We start from the raw sequence: 18,021 nt of genomic DNA, 5'->3' as shown, positions 1-18,021 counted from the left end.
GTGCTTTTTAGCTCGGGACACCATTTGTGATGATTTTAATTGAAACGGCATATGTGGTGATAATTGAAGAGGCGGGACGCCGCTGGGGACTGACAGAGAAATTGGCAATTGTACAAAAGTTAATCTGCGTGTTTATTGATTAGAGAGGATTTCAGGTCAGAGCAATATCAATAAATACCATGAAAGGGGTGTTGGTTGTGTTGAAGCGCGTGGAGAGACAAAATGTGAAAAATAAGTCAATTTATGCAAGGCGGGCAAACAGAAAGGGTTTCCATGAACATCCTAATTTCTGTGGAAAGAAACCTTATGGCTCTGTGGCAATGTGCGGATTGTCGCGTACAGCAAGTCCGAATTGAATGTTCTCACCTTGCACACTCGACATTCTTGTGATTTTTGTTGGGAAATGACGAAGAAAAACAATCCCAGGGAATTAGATTATATTAGATCTCTTTGTTATTTACCCTCCATCCACACTTCAGCCACGCAGAGATCACAGACAGGAGCATTTGCCTCTCCATCATCCTTTTCGGCTTTTCGCATCAGACTCAAAACACGCCAAACCAACAAGACGAGAGCTCCTCACACTCATACAGAGTCGTGTGGCACAATTTGTGGCAGACTTTGAGGCCTCTCTGATGCTATGGAATGTAAAGTAATTGAATCAATTTGCCTTTCTAAAAGAATAGAAATAATAAATTAATGGAAAATTGAATTTCTCCTCTGAGACGGAAAAATAAAAAGACACCACTTGAACTACTTTCTCCTCTTGTGCCGCCATAAAAGACCGAACAATAGACGGCTGGTGTTCCCGATCAGGCGTGAGCTTCAATGATATGAATATTTCAATGGGGTGAACCTTAAAGTGGTATCTCTATTCCAAATTTTACGCCATCAGACGCCTCCACGGTATCAGACGATGAAGCGAGATACATGTATAAAGCATTAAATATTTTATGACATGAGCTTTCAATACAAATTGCGATCGATCTTATGAGGCGACAAGGGAGGAAGAAAATTTCCGCCTTGTGTCTCTTTTCCCCGTCAATTCACACGCCCGAAAATGTACACGAAATTTAATAGCAATTTCAGGCATTGAAGATGAAAAAGCAGACCATCTTAGCAAGTTGAAATGGGGAAAAACTTTTGATTCCATTGAGTAATTTCCTCCTCAAGGATGAGACTGATGGATTGTCTCGAAGGGTGGCAAAACCTCAAGAATTGCTCTTCATCGCACAATTTCATATTGAATGAAAAGAAGATACCAAACAGCGCACATTTGGCCAAATAACTGCGAGAAAATTCCTCACTTCTGCTTCAACAATTGATCCCATTTTGCACCCCGCCTTCGAGTCCATTTGCAATTCGTCTTCCAGATGTCACAGGCTCTTATATTAAAATATTTTAATAATTACAATTGCTCCCATTCCACGAAAAGTTAAACGGGGATCGCGGTTCTAAATATCACCTGTTTTATATTGCGCAATCATTGCGCAAAGCATGGACGATGAGTGGTTGGAATTGAGAATTCAATCTCAATCTCATTCATCATTCCCCTTCGTCTTTGTTTCAATGTCCCGGCAAAGTCGAATAAATTTCACAATCAGAGTTGAGTGATGAAAAAATACGCAAAGATTGCAGATAAGATTTGCCAAGCATAAGAAATATGCTATCTGAGTTGAATAATCTGCAATTCTTCCAACTTTCCTGAAGCGGAAGAGGTGAGATTGGAGAAAAGGAGGGAAATTGAAAGCCCTGCTGTTCACCTAACATTTCATTCTTCCACACTTTTCCATCCGATTGATCGGAAGACGGAAGGGAGACGACACAGTGGCTGATGGCAAGAAAATAGATATTTTGACCGGTTGAACCCTTTCTTCTGTCGCTGACAGTTTGACACTGAAATTCATATCCATGGATTGAATACATATTTGCCGTCCGGAGTGTCTACTTTGCGCCTCATGTTGGCTTTTTAATACATGTATTCTCCCTGTCACACTTTCGCATCTCACGCTCGAGTTGGTGTAAAGCTTCTTAGAAAATTTATTATTAAATTTAGTAGAAAGTTGTGAGAGAAGCTCTACAAAGTCACTTGTTGGTGTTGCAACAGCATATTTCAGATATGGAGTGCAAAAGAAACTTAATATAATTTCCGCCTAAAGTGTAGTTTACCTGGCACTTTCTTTACACGGCGCCACCCACTTCTCAGCCTCGATTGTTAGCCAGTGGAATGAGCGACATTACAACCCACATTACCTGGAAGAGTGACGAAATACAATGGCCAAACGTGCTCAGGAAAATGATGGATTTTTCAATGACAGTAAATTCAATTCAATGGCAATATATTAAATCCTCCCTCTCTGTTAAGAAGATGAATGGTTCACTCTTGACTCCCGCAGAATCCCTCCCAATGAGTGTCGTCATCATTTTTGCTGGATTTTGCTTTGCAGAGGATGGCAGTGATTACATTTTGAGTGTTGTCACGCCAAAAAACTCGCAGGTGAAGAGGAAGGCTCGTCGCTTTGTTGACCTCCGAACATGATTGGATGTGGTCGATGAATATAAATTGATATTAAAAACTGAAGCATCGCATCAAAACTCACCCGAGTATCTGCTTAAATGGATGAAAATTTGAAATTTATGGCAAAAAGTTCCGAGAGACTTAAGTCCCAGGGACTAAAGTGGTCAGACATTCTCAAACTCAAGGACATGCTAATTTATTACGAGGAGCAGCGGCAATGTTTTCAAATGCCCTTAAACTTTCTGTGGCTTTTAAATAAATAATATAAAGCTTCTACGAGTTTCTTTTCCTCGTCTTCCTCTCAAATGTTACTCAAATTTTCATTCTAAACTCATGCACGTAGCAAAGATTTGAAGAAGTGAAAATCATCCAGGATATCAAATAAAATGAGTATTTTTTCCATGTATAACTGAAAAAATGTGTCGCTATGAAGATGTACGACACTTGTCGACGAAGTGAACCCTTTCAATCCTCAACGCGCATTCTACTTTGCTAATGTCCTCTAAAAATGTATTCCCAATACACTTCCATTCTGGCAAATCCAATTTCATTCAGACTCGCTGTTTGTTGCTTCAGAGGCGAAATTCACAGGGAAACCTAAATAAATATCCCCTCGCATGTCCTGCACTCCATCTCAGTCTGGTCGCTCTGGTGGGTGTAATTTTTCAGCCAAAGAAGAGGCATGTTGTGCAAACAAGAGTAAATTTCATGCGAAAGGATAATTCAAGTGCTATCGGTCGATGACTTTGAATTTTTTTTGGGCATAATGAAAATGAGAAAGTGCGTGTCTCCCCCCATTTTACCCCCACATACACCAACTCTCGCTGTATATATCCGGCGCATTAGAGCGGCCTAACGTGACAGAAATGAACAAATACTGAATAGGTGCTGAGGCATGGACGCCAAGTTCGAGCAGAGGCAGTATCCGGGGCAAATTCCGCCGTCATTTCCGGAGACCTTCAAGGACTTCTTCTCCATGCTCAACGAGGATGAGGACCATGTGGAGCTCATCTCGAATATCCTGGAGGACAAAGTAGGGAGTGTCTCTGTTGCTATTATCAAAATGCCCATCAAAGCTAATTCCGCGCGGATTTCCATAGGTCATCCCGAGGTCCAAGTGTCGCTTTCGCTGCACCAGCTCCAGATGCTGTCACAATCTGCCCTCAGCCCCAATGTCCGCCGGCAGTGGGGATGTGTTTCAGCGGACCAGGACTCTGTCAGTGTCTAATTCTGCAGCGATGCGAATGAATGCCGCGAGCAATGCCTCGAATTTCGGTCGTTCGAGCTCCTTTCGAGTGGCCAGACCCACGTCCACAACCGCCGAATACTGTAAGCACATGAAGTATTGCTGCCTCCACCAGAACCAGACACACAGAAGCTTTCACGCTGGCCGAACTATGCCGGCTCACGTGGACTTTGGAGGTCTCACGAGCACCTCGAGTGACGAGGAGAAATTCACCGGCACAGGAAAGAAGCTGCCAAAGCTCTACGGTAATATCCAGACAGGCGCGCAAGAGGCCAGTGTGAAGAGGAGCGCTCCACTTTACGGTGAGTCGCAATCTCTCGAAATCCACCCCATATTCTATGCGATGAGGAGAATTGGCGAAAATCCCTTGGATTGTTTTTTAATTGACTATCGATCGCCTTTGATGGCCATTCACACCCAGAGAAATGGTATTGCGATGCAAATTTCAAGTGATTCACACTGCTGGCCCCAAATTCATGCAATTATGAGCGTCATTTGCATGGCCAGCAGTCACTTCCAGTCAGTCCAAGTGTGCTTTTGCCCATCAATTTGAACGTACACCCAATTCACACATAACAACATTTGATCAAACGCATTCTGTCTAGTGTTGTACAAACAAATTCACAGGCGCGAAAGTAGCACGAAAACACGCAAATTCGCCGACTTTAGGGATAGGTTTTCCGTCGTATTCATCAAAGTAATTACAAAATTATCTGCTCCAATGTCATAATGAAATGAATGTCTGTTTATTCATTTTAAATCCAGGAGCCTCAAGGGTTGAAGGGAAACATGACTGTGGGGTAGGGAAAAAGATTGTTAAGAAATTTGCTCAACATTGTCGTTTGACAGTAGGAAATTAATTAAGAAAATGAATTCCCCATGACATAATTGCGAGAGATCCTTTTGATCCACATAACACATGTTTGTGCGCCTTTCTCATCATCCCTCCTCTAAGTATTATTTGCCCAGATGGAGCGACAACACCCATGAATATTTTATAATCTAACCCCCGAACTCCAGCCATTAGCAGCACAGATTCTCTGTTTTTCGCCCATGAATGTCCTGAACTCCTCTGGAGGGAGTAATAAGAATTTACAAATATTTAATTTCAAGAAAAAAGAATCCAATTTATTGCTGTTCTTAAAGAAAGGCCAATCTCCTACTAACGAGAATATTTTGCAGAAATTTATGCACGCATAAGCGAAAAGCTCCCACTTTTCCCATGAAATATAGAGTTGTTTGTTTGAGAAGACTTGAAGAGAGTGTATATTGAGGGATGGAGGTGAAAAAAGACAAACTTTTTCGACATTTTCGAGAAGATAAACAAGAAGGAACGCCCATTACTCTATACCAACTCGAGAGTGTCTTTATCCGCAATTCTCGCTGCAGAGACTAAATCAGTCAAAATAGCAGTATATCGCATGACGATTTACTGGAGAGCTTTTCGCTATGTCAATGACCCAAATTCGTGAGAAAGTGTAGCTGAAGCGCCCAGAAATTATCTTCTAATGGAGGCAAGAAAATGGTATTGACAGAACGTGAACACCATCAAAGATACCTTTTTTGCATATTTCACCGAAATCTTCTACAAAATGTCAAAGACGCCGCGATGTGCGACGTTCAAAATACATATACTACCATGGAAAACTCATGATTTTTCTTCATTGAACTACTCTCTAAAAAAACTCTACATTAATTATATGGCGCGAAAGATGTTTTAGACTTACGAGTATCGATTTCAACAGGTGAATGGTTTTGAAAGCTCATTGTTCGATGCATCAAATCATTAACATTTCAATGTTAATTAGTGAATGAGTAGGCGCATAGAGTTCGGTGTCGAGCTTTAAGCATAATTTATAGTCTGATTCTGTCACTCAGTCTTCAAAATAATGATATATTTTGAAACTTGATAAATTACATTGAGATGTTTATTATTTCAGACTCAGTCTTCTATCTGTTCAGAGAATAGCCAAATATAAATGTTACAAAACAATGTTTCTAAAATATAAATTTTCTTCTTCAGACACGATCAATGACAAATAGCGTCTCTCCCAGAAATCACAACAATAAACAATAACAAAAGAACGAGGAGAATGGTTCGGGGTTGACCCTCGGCGTGATGGTGGAGACAGATCTTCTGTCTCTGATTGAGCGGAGGAGGGGAGAAAGCCAGTGAAAAGAATCTCCATCTGCTGTTGTCGACTAATTCATAGCATGGCAAAGTTTAAATATTATAAGCATACACTCGGTCTGCGATTGGATGAGAAAAATTGAATGAAATTCTTCGGGTTCCAGCGCACGGTTGTGCTTCTGAGAACTTCTGGAGGATGTGTCATAGCGGCCAAGTGTGAAGCGGAGTGACTGCAAGAAATGGCCTCTAATGAGGGTTGGGAAATTGATGTGAACGCTCGCCTTTTCTGCGACACTCTGAAAATAGCGCCAAAGATATTAGATTGAGCGCACGTGGAGTGAGACTAAATTCTCTGGGTAATTTTGTAATTGGCCTCTTGCTTGCTCGGGACACAGTCCCATGGCGGGGGCTTCGCAGGAAAGCACGTGGAAGAGGATCAAATTTGCACGAATTTCCACATCTCGCCGGCACGTTCTTTCTTTTCAGCCACCCACCCACATATTTTCCATTACGCACGCTGCACAGTTCATTGAGTCGTATGGCATGACGAAAATTACTTGAAAGTTAATCTAACACACGAAATTAGATAAATTTTTGAATTGAGAAAAATAATATAGAATTTGAGAGCGGAGTGAAGCGAAATCAAGGGGTGTTTCCTCTGAGTACAATGACCTTCCAGGGAATATCGTTCGCTGCATGAAATGAGATTCTGGAAAATCGCTTAGAAAATTAAATATATACGCAAAATATTGCTAGACACATTGAATTGAATTGTGTGCTTTTCAGATGTAAGTAATTCCCTTCAAAGAACATTTCATTTTAAGCTGTGATGCATACAATTCTTCATTGGAAGCCTGAGCAGTAATACTCCTCAACTCTATTATTAAATTCTGCAAATGAAAATATTCATTTATATATTCAAATGAGACTTTAATATAAGCGTTGCAACTCACAAGTTTAAAACACGAATGAAAAATAATTTCACCGAGAGTTTCTGTAATTTTATCTGAAGTTAATTTATATGATGACTTTGTAAATTCATTCAAATACCCAACGCTGCACTCTCTTATCTGAACTAGCAGACAAACTTTCTGACATACGGATTCTCTCCTTTGCAGAGAGCTGCGATGAGTCCGAGGCCATGAGCAGCACATGCTCCTCTAGCAACAACAACAGCAGCATCCCTGGCGGCTATTCCGCATCCGCTCGGCCCAGTCCAATGAGTGGCGGACCTCACGGACGCGGGAGCGTCACCCGCGCCACTTCCGGTCTTCCGCCCACGCCAATGTCGGACTCCAGTCACTTTCTCCTGCCGACGCCGCAGCAAGGCACGCCAGGAACTCCCACGTCCAGCGCCACGACACCCTCGGCTTCGCCAGGAATTCTGCCCGGGCCACCCGCGAGCGGAAGTGCTATCAACTCTCCAGGCAAAACGTTGGTTGAGAAGAACAACTACAAAGCGCCGGTGAGTTGCATACCGTATGTATATCATGTTCCGACGAAGCCCTTTGGCAAAGCAATAGCATATAATAGGGGTTGATTTGGATGGCGAGAGGTGTGACACTTTGAATGAAATAGGAAATTTAAGAGCGACAGAGTTGAGTAATAGAGAAATCACAGATAAATTAGGATATAGAAGAACTTTCATAAAATCAAAATTATCCCCCAAGATTTTATACTCAAAATCCTCCCCATAAATCTATAACCATTTCCAACTCTGGAAGAAACGAAGAAAAATCGTGTATAAGACATGAATTGATTAAATTAGTCCCGAGGATTTTTTCCTCTCCTTTCTCATGCGAATCACACTCCGCGAGTCTCAGCTGGAGAATTCTGTCATGGCTTCGAGAGCGTTTTCGTCGCGTTTTGTGTCACTCCTTCGACGTATTCTTCCATCTGATCCCCTTTCTCATGCTCCATCTATCGCTTTAGGACATCAAATCACAGAAATCACCAGTATTCAATCGGAGACGCTCCTCGTCTGTCACCCTGGCTCAGCCCACCACGGATCTGCACAGGTTCAGCAGCGTTCGCGGCACTGAAGACGTGTCGGCGTGGCGGGGCGACTCGGGCGGCGGAAGTGGAAATACCACAGGATATTCACGGTGAGTAGTGATGAGTTCTGGCACACAATTTCCTCCCCAAAAACCATTCGCCTTGGCACGTGAACTCACACCATCGCCACGTGAGCTTTTACGCTTGATTGCAGAGCAGCACGACAGGTGGAAGTTTTGGCGCAATTGTTATCGCGCGATTGCCATCTTGTTATTACAGGATTATATCAGAAAGTTACTCCACAAGGAAATAGTGCAAATTGGGGCATTCACAGGGGGCCCGGCTGATGAAATTTATGATAAGCATTATTGAGATATTCAGTCGGTTTAACAAAGAAAACATCATAAATCTACGTTCTGCGCTACAATCTGTGCCAATCTATGAATTAATGAAATAATAGTTCCAATTGCACTGGATGAGAAATACAAAAGGCGTGATAAGTAAACGCCAAGACTAGCTTATGGGTGAACTGGGCGAACGAGAGTATTTTGCCCTTTTTTATGATTGTATTTATAAAGATTATGACTTCACAGAGGAATCCGCAAACAGTTCTGGTAATATTACAATAATTTTCCTACCCCAGAAAGCTCACAAAATTGTGGGAAATCCCTTGAATAATTCAACAGTACGCATTTGCCGTTGAATCCTGCGCCACCTCAAAGATGGAGAGAACATAGTAAATTATTCACTCTGAATCTTCTCAAAGTCGATTCATCGTGTGCATTCAAATATTTCGTGTCGATGGGGACGCCTGGTCATGTGGCTCACAATTTCCACGTATTTTCTCTCTCGTATTGCCAACGGAGCAGTATCATTTTATGAGATTTTCCGCAGGAGATTTAACTTGTCGAGCGGTTGGGGAAAACGTACAGAAAAATCGTGGTGCAAAAGGAGAGTTTCAAATCCAATTTGCTTAGCATCGTTCAATGTTTTTGAAGAATGAATGAATGGCATGAGTAAGGAAATGGTGAGATACATCTTTTATCCGCAGTTGAAGGATTTTTACTCGCCATCATCTTGCCATTCAGATTATGTAACATCAAAAGCAATTCTGAAAAGTTATCCGCGTATAATAGATATTAAAACATCCCCAATCCCTCAATGCATTGCACGAGTTCCTAACAATTGCCACGAGTTGAATGATGAGAATTTTAATATAATGACAGAAGCTGTGGAAATGAATGAGAAACAACCTTCAGGCTTCCGGGTGAGAACCACTTCAAACTATACCAAAACACATTTGAGTCCCATTACTTATTCATTGTCTGTATAGATATATTTTCCACGACTGTTGGACAAAACAGCGCGTCGAGAGAAAAGTCACCCCGAAAATTTCCCCCTGCAATTTCATCACGGAAAAGCTCACCGGCTGATGGGGTAGGAAAGTTTAGGGGAGAGTTTGAGTATTTACTCGGGAAAAGGATTCCTCCTTTGAAATCCACTTTGCTCGCAAAGTTTCCATCGTGAAATCCATTTAATGTCTCACCAATTTCCATTTAATTACCTCAAATGTCGCACAGGGAGCGCTACTGCAAGTCACCAGTTAACAGACCACCACCAGATTGTGCCACCCCCAGTTCTTCGCAGCGCCCCGCGAAGCAGAAGCAGAGAATGCGGACGGCGAGTATGCCAGCGGAAAATAGGAAAGTAAGTGAATTTTCGCCAAACGTCCACTCAATTTAGAAATTCAACCACCCACATGGGCAACCCCGCAAAGACCCCCGAAGAGAAGAATATTTGTGGAGTCTCATGTGTCGTCATGACGAGGCTTAGTCGATACATAATTTGATTTGAATGTTTAACATAAATATTTAATTATCCGAAATAGTTGGGAAACAATCTGAGGCCAACCTCCCATCTTCAAATGGCTTAAAGTGTATTAATTTGAAAGCTTCCTTCCTCTGTAATCAAAATATTAAGGATTTCCATGGTGTGATGGAATTATATTCGCGCATCTGCCAACTATAGAAGGAAAGATATACAGCCACTCATTGTATGAAGCTCACTCAGCATTCCATAAAATTCATAGAAGCTTAGCTAAATGGTTAGAACATAGTTATATCTGACATTTTGCAATTAATTCAAATACTTCCGCTGAACTTCCCACATTCGACATGTCAAATACATCACTGCGCAATGGCTTCCGAGTTCTTAATCACAGTTTATTCTTCACTCGCAATGCAAATACACCACCAGGTCCATTGCCATTATTAGATCATTTTTCTTCCCACATGTTTTTCACACTGATGCTGTTTGTGGTTTTCCAACTGTGTGGTGTCAGAGAGAAAGATGCAAAGCATTGGCATATATCTTCCACAATTGAATTACTCAACCAGTCCACGGAAAACCATATTTCAATTTAATTGAATTTTCCGGAATTTTTGCGCAAGACCACTGAATACGAATGCATCCAAGGCAACGTTGAGTAAACTGTAGGTGTATCTTTTCCAGCATTCACAGTTGAATGATCACTTTTTCTCTGAAATTTGTTTTTCACATTCAATATCTCTTTGAAATGCACAAGAGCGCAAGTACAGAGAAGTTGGAAAAATAACGCATCGCCACACAGTACATTAAAGGGAGTAATAACATAGGGAAGTGCCCCAAATATCACCCATTAAGTCCCATATCAGATAATTACCTTACACATTAGGTGACGTGGAAAAAGCGCTGAGGGAAATTTAAATGCAATTTTGAGTGCAAGTTGTAAAAGATGTTTTAATTAATTCAGTGAGAGGTTTTCGTGTCACTTTCTAACACGCTATGCATGATATATCCGACGTGCTTGTGGTTCAACTTCGAGAGACACTCATTTAATATCCGTTTTCACGATGCAAGAGAGACACAATCTTGGGTGCTGAATTGTGCAACTTGTGCGGGGGTTTTGCCATGAAACTCCAGCAAGAGATGTTGCCTGAAAACTTGAGGAAATTCAATATGGCAAGTTGCAGTGAAGGGATGAAGAATTTCCCATTTGATAAATTACATCTTGGATGCTTGTTAACTAAAAACTGTTTAAAGGAATCATTGAGCAAAACTTGTGCATTCCCGCCTCATAAACCGACACATTACATCCACTCCGCCGGCGTTTTATATATTTTTCTCAACATAAAACAAAAAGCCTGGGATGAGTTTCCGCAGAATGCAAGACTGAGGCACTTGTGGAAGGCACAAAAGGGGATGAGATAAAGGAATTTTGCAATTGATTTTTCCCAGAGAGAGAAGAAGTCACTGATGATGTTGTCATATTGTGGCACAAGCCTTCAGGTGGGAAAATTTAATCATACTCCACGTGATAGAAAATTGTAGCTCGAACGAAATCATTTCAACATAATGACACCATTTCACGGTAAATAGTCACTTACGGTGAGGCAATGTGAGCAATTTGCGGTGCACACTTGGAAATTCATTGTATGGCACACATTGGTAATGATTCAAGTTTTCGGGGTGTGTTGCCTCACACATCTTGTTCTGTCGAGAAGTGTGATTACACTTGCAAAAGTACTGTTCAGATACGTATAAATCTCACCATTTAATACCATCTTTACCTAAAATGTCGCGCCCAACCCCAAAAGTTTCGGGTCTCACCTCCTGCGACGACGATTTATTAGTCTTTCAAATTAGTGCACAATCTTCGTGGGGAGGTGACACATTTCGCTGAAGTACAGTGAATTAATCCAAACACCACTCCGCTGTAATTAAGCAAATTCTCAAATAAATTTATGGCAGTCCATATGAAGAGACTCACTGATAGAGTCACGAAAGGAGGGTGCTTTCTTTCACACGGTCAATTAGGACTGTCGAAAGTAGCGAATTTACACCAGTGAAAACATAAATAGAACTAGCATCAGTGTTTTTATCAATGTTTAAATACCCTTTTCGCTACAGTAAAAACACATTGATGTCTCTATATTGAGTGGGAGTGGTTGGACTAAAAGGCATGGATAAAAAGATTCCTTATCTAAAATTTAGGATAATTAAAAGTACAGTCGAAAGAGACAAAATATTCATGCATTGTATTCTGTAATTAACGAACGATTCCATATTTCTTTCACGTTCTACAAATATTGATTTTGACAAACAAAACATTGCAATGTCTTAAGCTCAAAATGAATATTCAAATAATTATAGGCAATAAAATTTGTCTGAAATCCTCAATAATTTTCTTGAAGCTCATAAATCAACTTGTTAGAATTGCATGCAAATTGAGTATTATACATTTGATTGTAACACAATCCGATTTGCATATCAAATCGGGATTTCTGGTTAAGATTAATGCTTTCAGCCCACGCGTTAAGCGCCTATTATTCGGTGAATTTTCACTGAACAAAAAATACAGTATAAATTGTGTTTTTACGGTTCTACAATCCACAATCCCTACTATACTTATATCCTGCATAATTGCTCTATTCCGCGATAGTGACTCTTTTTGTTCCGTGTATCCTCACCGGATGGCTAAAGCCAACTCTTGCATTTATTCTCGCCCGTAATTAAATGCAAAGATAAGGGTGAGTGAGTGCAAATATTTGAATTTTGTATCACAAGAGTGAATGAGATTTACTCAGCTATTTACCCCCTGGCTTTGCCATTCGACAACACAAAAGGACTCAAATTCCCCAAATATACACTTATCCTCAAGCCATATTCGTGTGACATGGCAGAATTTCCCTCTTCTCCGTCTCATTCCGAGCCAAATGTTCATTCAACAGAGCGAATTACTGCGTGGAAAATTATCTAATGCGCAGCTCTATCCTTCAGTGCTGGATTTCATTGAGAAATTCCTTCCAGAAGAATCAATTTCACACAGCATGTAAAACATTAAAAATTTAATAAATCATCCATGGTAAAAACAGTCTGCGAGCAGTTCCTTTTGCATTCTTACCTGTAATTACAACCTTGTTCAACATGACGACGAAAGCGTTGCCATGAATTCTTTTTATTACATTTCTCGCTCAAACTTATATGTATAAAACAAAATGTGGTAAAAACGGCAAAAAGAAGGGAGAAAATTTCACTTTGATGAGCTCCAGAGATTTTTTTCTCGCGTCGAAAATCGAAAAGAAATGCGCAAACTTTTGCAATTACGAGGGGTGAATCGCAAGAAATTAAATAAGAATAATTCAATTGAGCGGCTAAAGTTTTTCAATTGCCTCTCAGAAAACGCTTCCTCCGCCCTCTTGATCGCATGCAATCAATTAGCGTCAGGATGAACAAAAGCCAGTCTTCTGAAGAGCTCCAATTTTCACGGAGTAACTCTTTCAATCTATTAAACCATTCAGCTTTTTGAAAGTTAGAATTTAAAACTTTCGTTCAGTTTTTCATGAGAACCTCAATTTATGCCAACTGCGGAATTGACGTCAAAAGAGCTGTTAAGTGTTATTGATAATGATTTCAAAACTTTCAGCATTTTGCTGTGCACACAAACACTCTTTTATTTATCTACGTACATTATTTACGTTTCACTGCATTTACTAAATGTGTTTCACATAGAGCATCTTTTTTATCTTGGCACTCGAATAATTTTCTCTGTCCATTGGCACAGAACTATTTTATAATTAAACCTACACATTGCTCACAATGTTTGTTCACTGTAGAAAAACCGGTATTATCAGGACGGAAAACAAACAGAACTTAATTTCAAATTCAAATATCGCATGCTCTCTGTAATGGAAATTCATATTAAAAGCAGAAAATGCAAAACTGGCACAAAAAAACGATGGGCTTATTGTTTTTTCTGTGCGCTTAGGAAAACCCTGATGTGTGGAGAAAATGTGTCACGCGTTTCTGTGCTTCTAAATTTTAATCCGATTTTCGATTATTAGCTTCCATTCGATGTAAGCCGCAAAAAACCAGTGCAGAAGATAAAGAGACATTTTTATGAAATATTTCATCTAATTTTCTGTCCTCGTGCGTAGAAATATGGCAAAATCCTGGTTGATTTATTGAGTGCGCCACGGTTGAATAGACTTTGTGCCAAGGGGTCTGGGAAGTGGCACATGTTGGTGAAGTGGGAGGCCCTCTTGAAATAAATTTTTTCATCGAAAAGAGGCATTGGCAAAAAATACAATCAAATGGAAATTGTTGCAAATATATCTTCAAGAGTATAGTGGATATTTTTCGCCACCCGGAAGGCGAGTATCCTGTCTGTGTGTCCCTTCTCTGGGATACACAACGCACACTTTCGGGTGGAAAAGATCAAAAGTCAATCTCCTCTTCTCAATCAAACAAACACACGAGAGGGAGAATCAATAATTCGTCGAGGGGGAATTGAATTAAATGAATTCCCTTTGGGGTGCGCGCGCGAGAGAGAGACGGAAAAGGGGGTCAATTGGATAAAAATTTTGCCCATAAGATGGAAAAATAATTTGTGTGCTTTTCTCCTGATTGCAGCCCCGATTGTCGGAACTCCGCCGCTCAGCCATTCACTGTGCCGACGTGGACATTGAATACTACCGACTGAGGAGTTTCAGCATCACATCCCATGGAATTTGTAACTTGGGTGACTCAATGAGGTGAGAATGAGGAGGAAATCCCGACTCAGGAAAATGTCTCCGCACGTCATATTTTTGTTACCTCACACCAATTGTCCAGAGAGACATCCTTCCATTAATACCCTCAGTTTGTACGTTGCGGATTACATCGGAAGAATATCTCGGAAATATCTCGTGTGTGTGTCCTCGCATTTACCCCCAGTCAAGAAGCTAATCCCCATCCTTTTTTTCCTCCTCTCCTTGACACCATACTTAGTGGTCCCCCATTCGCACCGTCCATCGCAGTTTTATCACATCAGACTCACAAATAGAAACACGAAGAAATCCTTCATAAAAATATTCTGCTCCAATATAGAATTTCTTAGATATTTGTGAGTCATATTTCTGGTGGAATTTCTTGCACGGCTTCATCGAGCTGCACAGTCTGTAATAGGTTTACTTTCACCTTGCACTCCGTGTATATTTCCCCAGCATCAAAATGTTTTCCTCTCCCTGAGCTCCACTTGTGATTGTTGGAAGCCTCGAGAGGACTAGGAATGGTAAAGAGCAAAAATCACACTGTTGAGATGGCATAAAGGTGGAATTGCTGCAAGATTACCATTGACAATGGGAATGGGAGTTTCGGAGATGCTCCGAGACAAACTAATAAATGTCAATATTTGAGCCCGAACACTCTCCAAACGATAATATTTACCCTCTCGTCCTCTGCAGGAGTCGCAGATCTCGCTCCATAAACTCTGTCACCTCGTCCAACAGCGGCCGGGATCGACACAACAGGTAAGAAGTACCCCGACGCGTCTAAGCCCCGCACAGACTCAAGTGTTGATCCACTTGCCTCTTGCAGCAATGCTTCGCAGACGACGACCAACGACCTAGCCATGGACACGGAGCAGGGCGACGGGGGCGCGGCCTACAAGGTGGCAATGCTGGGCGCCTCGGGTGTTGGCAAGACAGCCCTCACGTACCAGTTCACCACCTCTGAGTACATTTGCGCGTACGACCTCAGCTTGGACGATGACTATGGGCAGAAGACGGTCTCGGTGCTGCTGGACGGACAGGAGACCGACTTGGAAATCATTGACCATCCAGCCTGTGAAATGTCTGTGAGTATTCGCTGTCGTGAGAGCACGCCATGTGAGAAGACATCAAAGAAAGATGGAAGGTTTTCATGCGACAATGGTAGAAAGAGTTTTGCATGCTGCACAAAATTTAGCACACAATGAACATTTCTGGGAATATGTAATTCATTGCGACTCACAGAATTTCAAATATTCAGGGAATGAAGGCTCTTTTTTGTAGCATAACTGATGGGATTGCGATATGTCAATTTTCATTTCTATAACATACCGCATCGTAGAATGAGAGTGAATGTGTAAAAATGGTATTTCCTCATTTTTCACTGATGTTTGCTCTTCATATTCTGATTTTTAAGAATTATTTTGAAATTCATATTTCTATTTGAGCTATTTCTGATTAATGTAAGTTATTTACGCAATTTTCTGCACATTTTCCATTCCTACATTTTATTTGAAACAAGATTTCAGAATAAGGGATAAACCAGAACGTCGGAATCATTTCATTTTTCTAAAAATGGTACAAAAATACATTTCTCCAGCATTAATTATTGTGACGAACATTTCCTCACTCAACTGAAAGTTCAGGAAGCTTCATTGATTTCCCAGATTCCTACAGTTAAACCTTAATTGAAATTCTCATGAAATTCATGATTAAAGATGGCTTACTAAAGGATTCTCAGAAATCAATTTTCCGACTAGATATGCGGGCTTGTCATTAGTATTCTGTCGTGATGTGGAAAAGTTTTCATCTTTCTGGGTAGTTCGGCCTACTTTTGAGGAACTTCTTGACGAGTTATTGCTGTCTTCTTATCTTTCAGACGGAGGCCTTTTGTGCAACTTACAACATTGATATCTTCGTGGTTGTGTACTCGGTGGTGGACAGGAAGACCTTCAAGGCGGCAGAAAAAGTGCTGCACTACTTGAGGGACAACGAGATGCTGCTCACGCGTGGAGCCATTCTTGTGGGAAACAAGACGGACTTGGAGAGGCACAGAGAAGTGCCCACGCAAGGCGGAAGGCGTTTGGCCAAGGACGTCAGCTGTAAATTCATTGAGACGTCCAGCGGACTGGATCACAACGTGGATGAGCTGCTGGTGGGCATCGTGGCGCAGGTGAAGCTGAATCCGCAGCGTTTGTGCAATTTGACTGAGCAACAGAGACAGGGATTGCGACTGACTGGAGGCCCTGGAGGATCGGGTTTTGGTGGCAAATCAAAGGAAGAGGACTCGCCATCCAAGAAAGCTGCCCGGAAGCGACAAGGTGCACACTCTAGCGGACCTCTGAATGCCATGGATCTGCACACCTTGAAGAACTCCTTTGAGAACAAAGAGAACATCCCCAGGAGGACACGGAATCGCCAGCGACAGCACACGCCGCAGAAGAGTGGTCTCAATGAGGAGGACGAGGATAACAAGTCCACCAGTTCAAGTGTCTCCTCCTCGTCCAGCTCTTCCACGCTAGACGAAAATGAGATGAACCTCCTGTCGCACGGCTCCACGAGCTGCTCATCCGGCACTCCCACCAAGCATCCTTCCAACTCACACGAGAGCTCCAAGTCGGGGAAGAAGAAGAACCTGGCGGCCGAGAAGGCCGTGGCCAGATTCTCCAATCGCACAAAACTCTTCCTGACGTCCTTCTTGAAATTCAAGAAGAACCTCCGCGTGAAGCGAAGGAACTCCAACAGCTGCAGCGATTTGTTCGTCATTTAAGTCAGAGATGTAAGCCGTGGCGGCCAAATGAGGCGACAAAGAATGGCTATGAGCAAATTCAAGACATTCTTGAGCAGTAGATAAATTCACATCTGGAGAACATTTTGGAAACGGTTTCAAAATTTTACCACGTCATAAATGTAAATTGGAAATATTTTTATATTATAATAAAGAAAAAAATAATGAAATTCTCTTAAATGAGCAGAACCAAAACACACTAATATAAACGATTTATGACACTTTTCAAATGAATTTCTTCACCCGTGAATAAGGACCAAAAAAAACGTCAACGGGTTAAATTTGTATGACTAAAAATTTACACTAATTTCCGAAAAATAGCCTTCAAATAGATAATGTCGCCACGTCCGCACACGGCTTACAAATCCGTCACACTCATCAAGAAGCAGTAAAAATCAAAGGGCAAAGAACCAATAAAAAAAATTTCATCAAAAACAACCCGAATCAAAAGTTTGGGGATATTTTATCACCGTGTTTTTCCCCATCCACACATTAATGGTTTCATTGCAATGAGAATTCTTTCTTCCAATTGTTTAATCTCTCCAAGTTTATTCTGATGAAGAATTATATAGTAAAAACGTGACCAAACTTAAGCAAAAAAAAATACCAAATGCAATCAAAATGAGAAATTCAGAATCAAACATAGTTGTTACTTGATTCAAAAAGTTGTGAAGTTCGCAATCGAACTTGCACTCTTCTGTGTTTCAATATAAGAAATTGAAAAGACATGTTTCTAACTGTAAGACTTTTCTCTCGTGTAAATATCGAAGGTGAACT

General features: G+C 41.1%; 1 protein-coding gene across 1 annotated transcript; it reads left to right on the top strand.

Moving 5' to 3' along the window:
* Nucleotides 1-3,683: 3,683 nt before the first annotated feature.
* LOC132261880 (uncharacterized) lies at nt 3,684-17,848 on the top strand. Its single transcript, XM_059760901.1, has 8 exons — nt 3,684-4,066; nt 7,014-7,360; nt 7,828-8,000; nt 9,471-9,597; nt 14,341-14,462; nt 15,153-15,218; nt 15,286-15,544; nt 16,336-17,848. The coding sequence occupies exons 1-8, from the start codon at nt 3,691-3,693 to the stop codon at nt 17,224-17,226; spliced, it is 2,361 nt and encodes a 786-aa protein (XP_059616884.1). The 5' UTR covers nt 3,684-3,690; the 3' UTR covers nt 17,227-17,848.
* Nucleotides 17,849-18,021: the final 173 nt, after the last annotated feature.

The sequence above is a fragment of the Phlebotomus argentipes genome, unplaced genomic scaffold (assembly GCF_947086385.1).
Source record: "Phlebotomus argentipes unplaced genomic scaffold, Phlebotomus argentipes genome assembly contig_15, whole genome shotgun sequence".
Classification (NCBI taxonomy): Eukaryota; Metazoa; Arthropoda; class Insecta; order Diptera; family Psychodidae; genus Phlebotomus; species Phlebotomus argentipes.
This window is presented reverse-complemented; position numbering and strand designations above follow the sequence as displayed.

Bases quoted from the DNA above. Each gene is read 5' to 3' on its own strand.
- LOC132261880 (XM_059760901.1), top strand. From the start codon at position 3,691: ATGTCCGCCGGCAGTGGGGATGTGTTTCAGCGGACCAGGACTCTGTCA. The intron at 4,067-7,013 runs GTGAGTCGCAAT...TCTCCTTTGCAG, and splicing joins GAGGAGCGCTCCACTTTACG to AGAGCTGCGATGAGTCCGAG. The intron at 9,598-14,340 runs GTAAGTGAATTT...TCCTGATTGCAG, and splicing joins TGCCAGCGGAAAATAGGAAA to CCCCGATTGTCGGAACTCCG.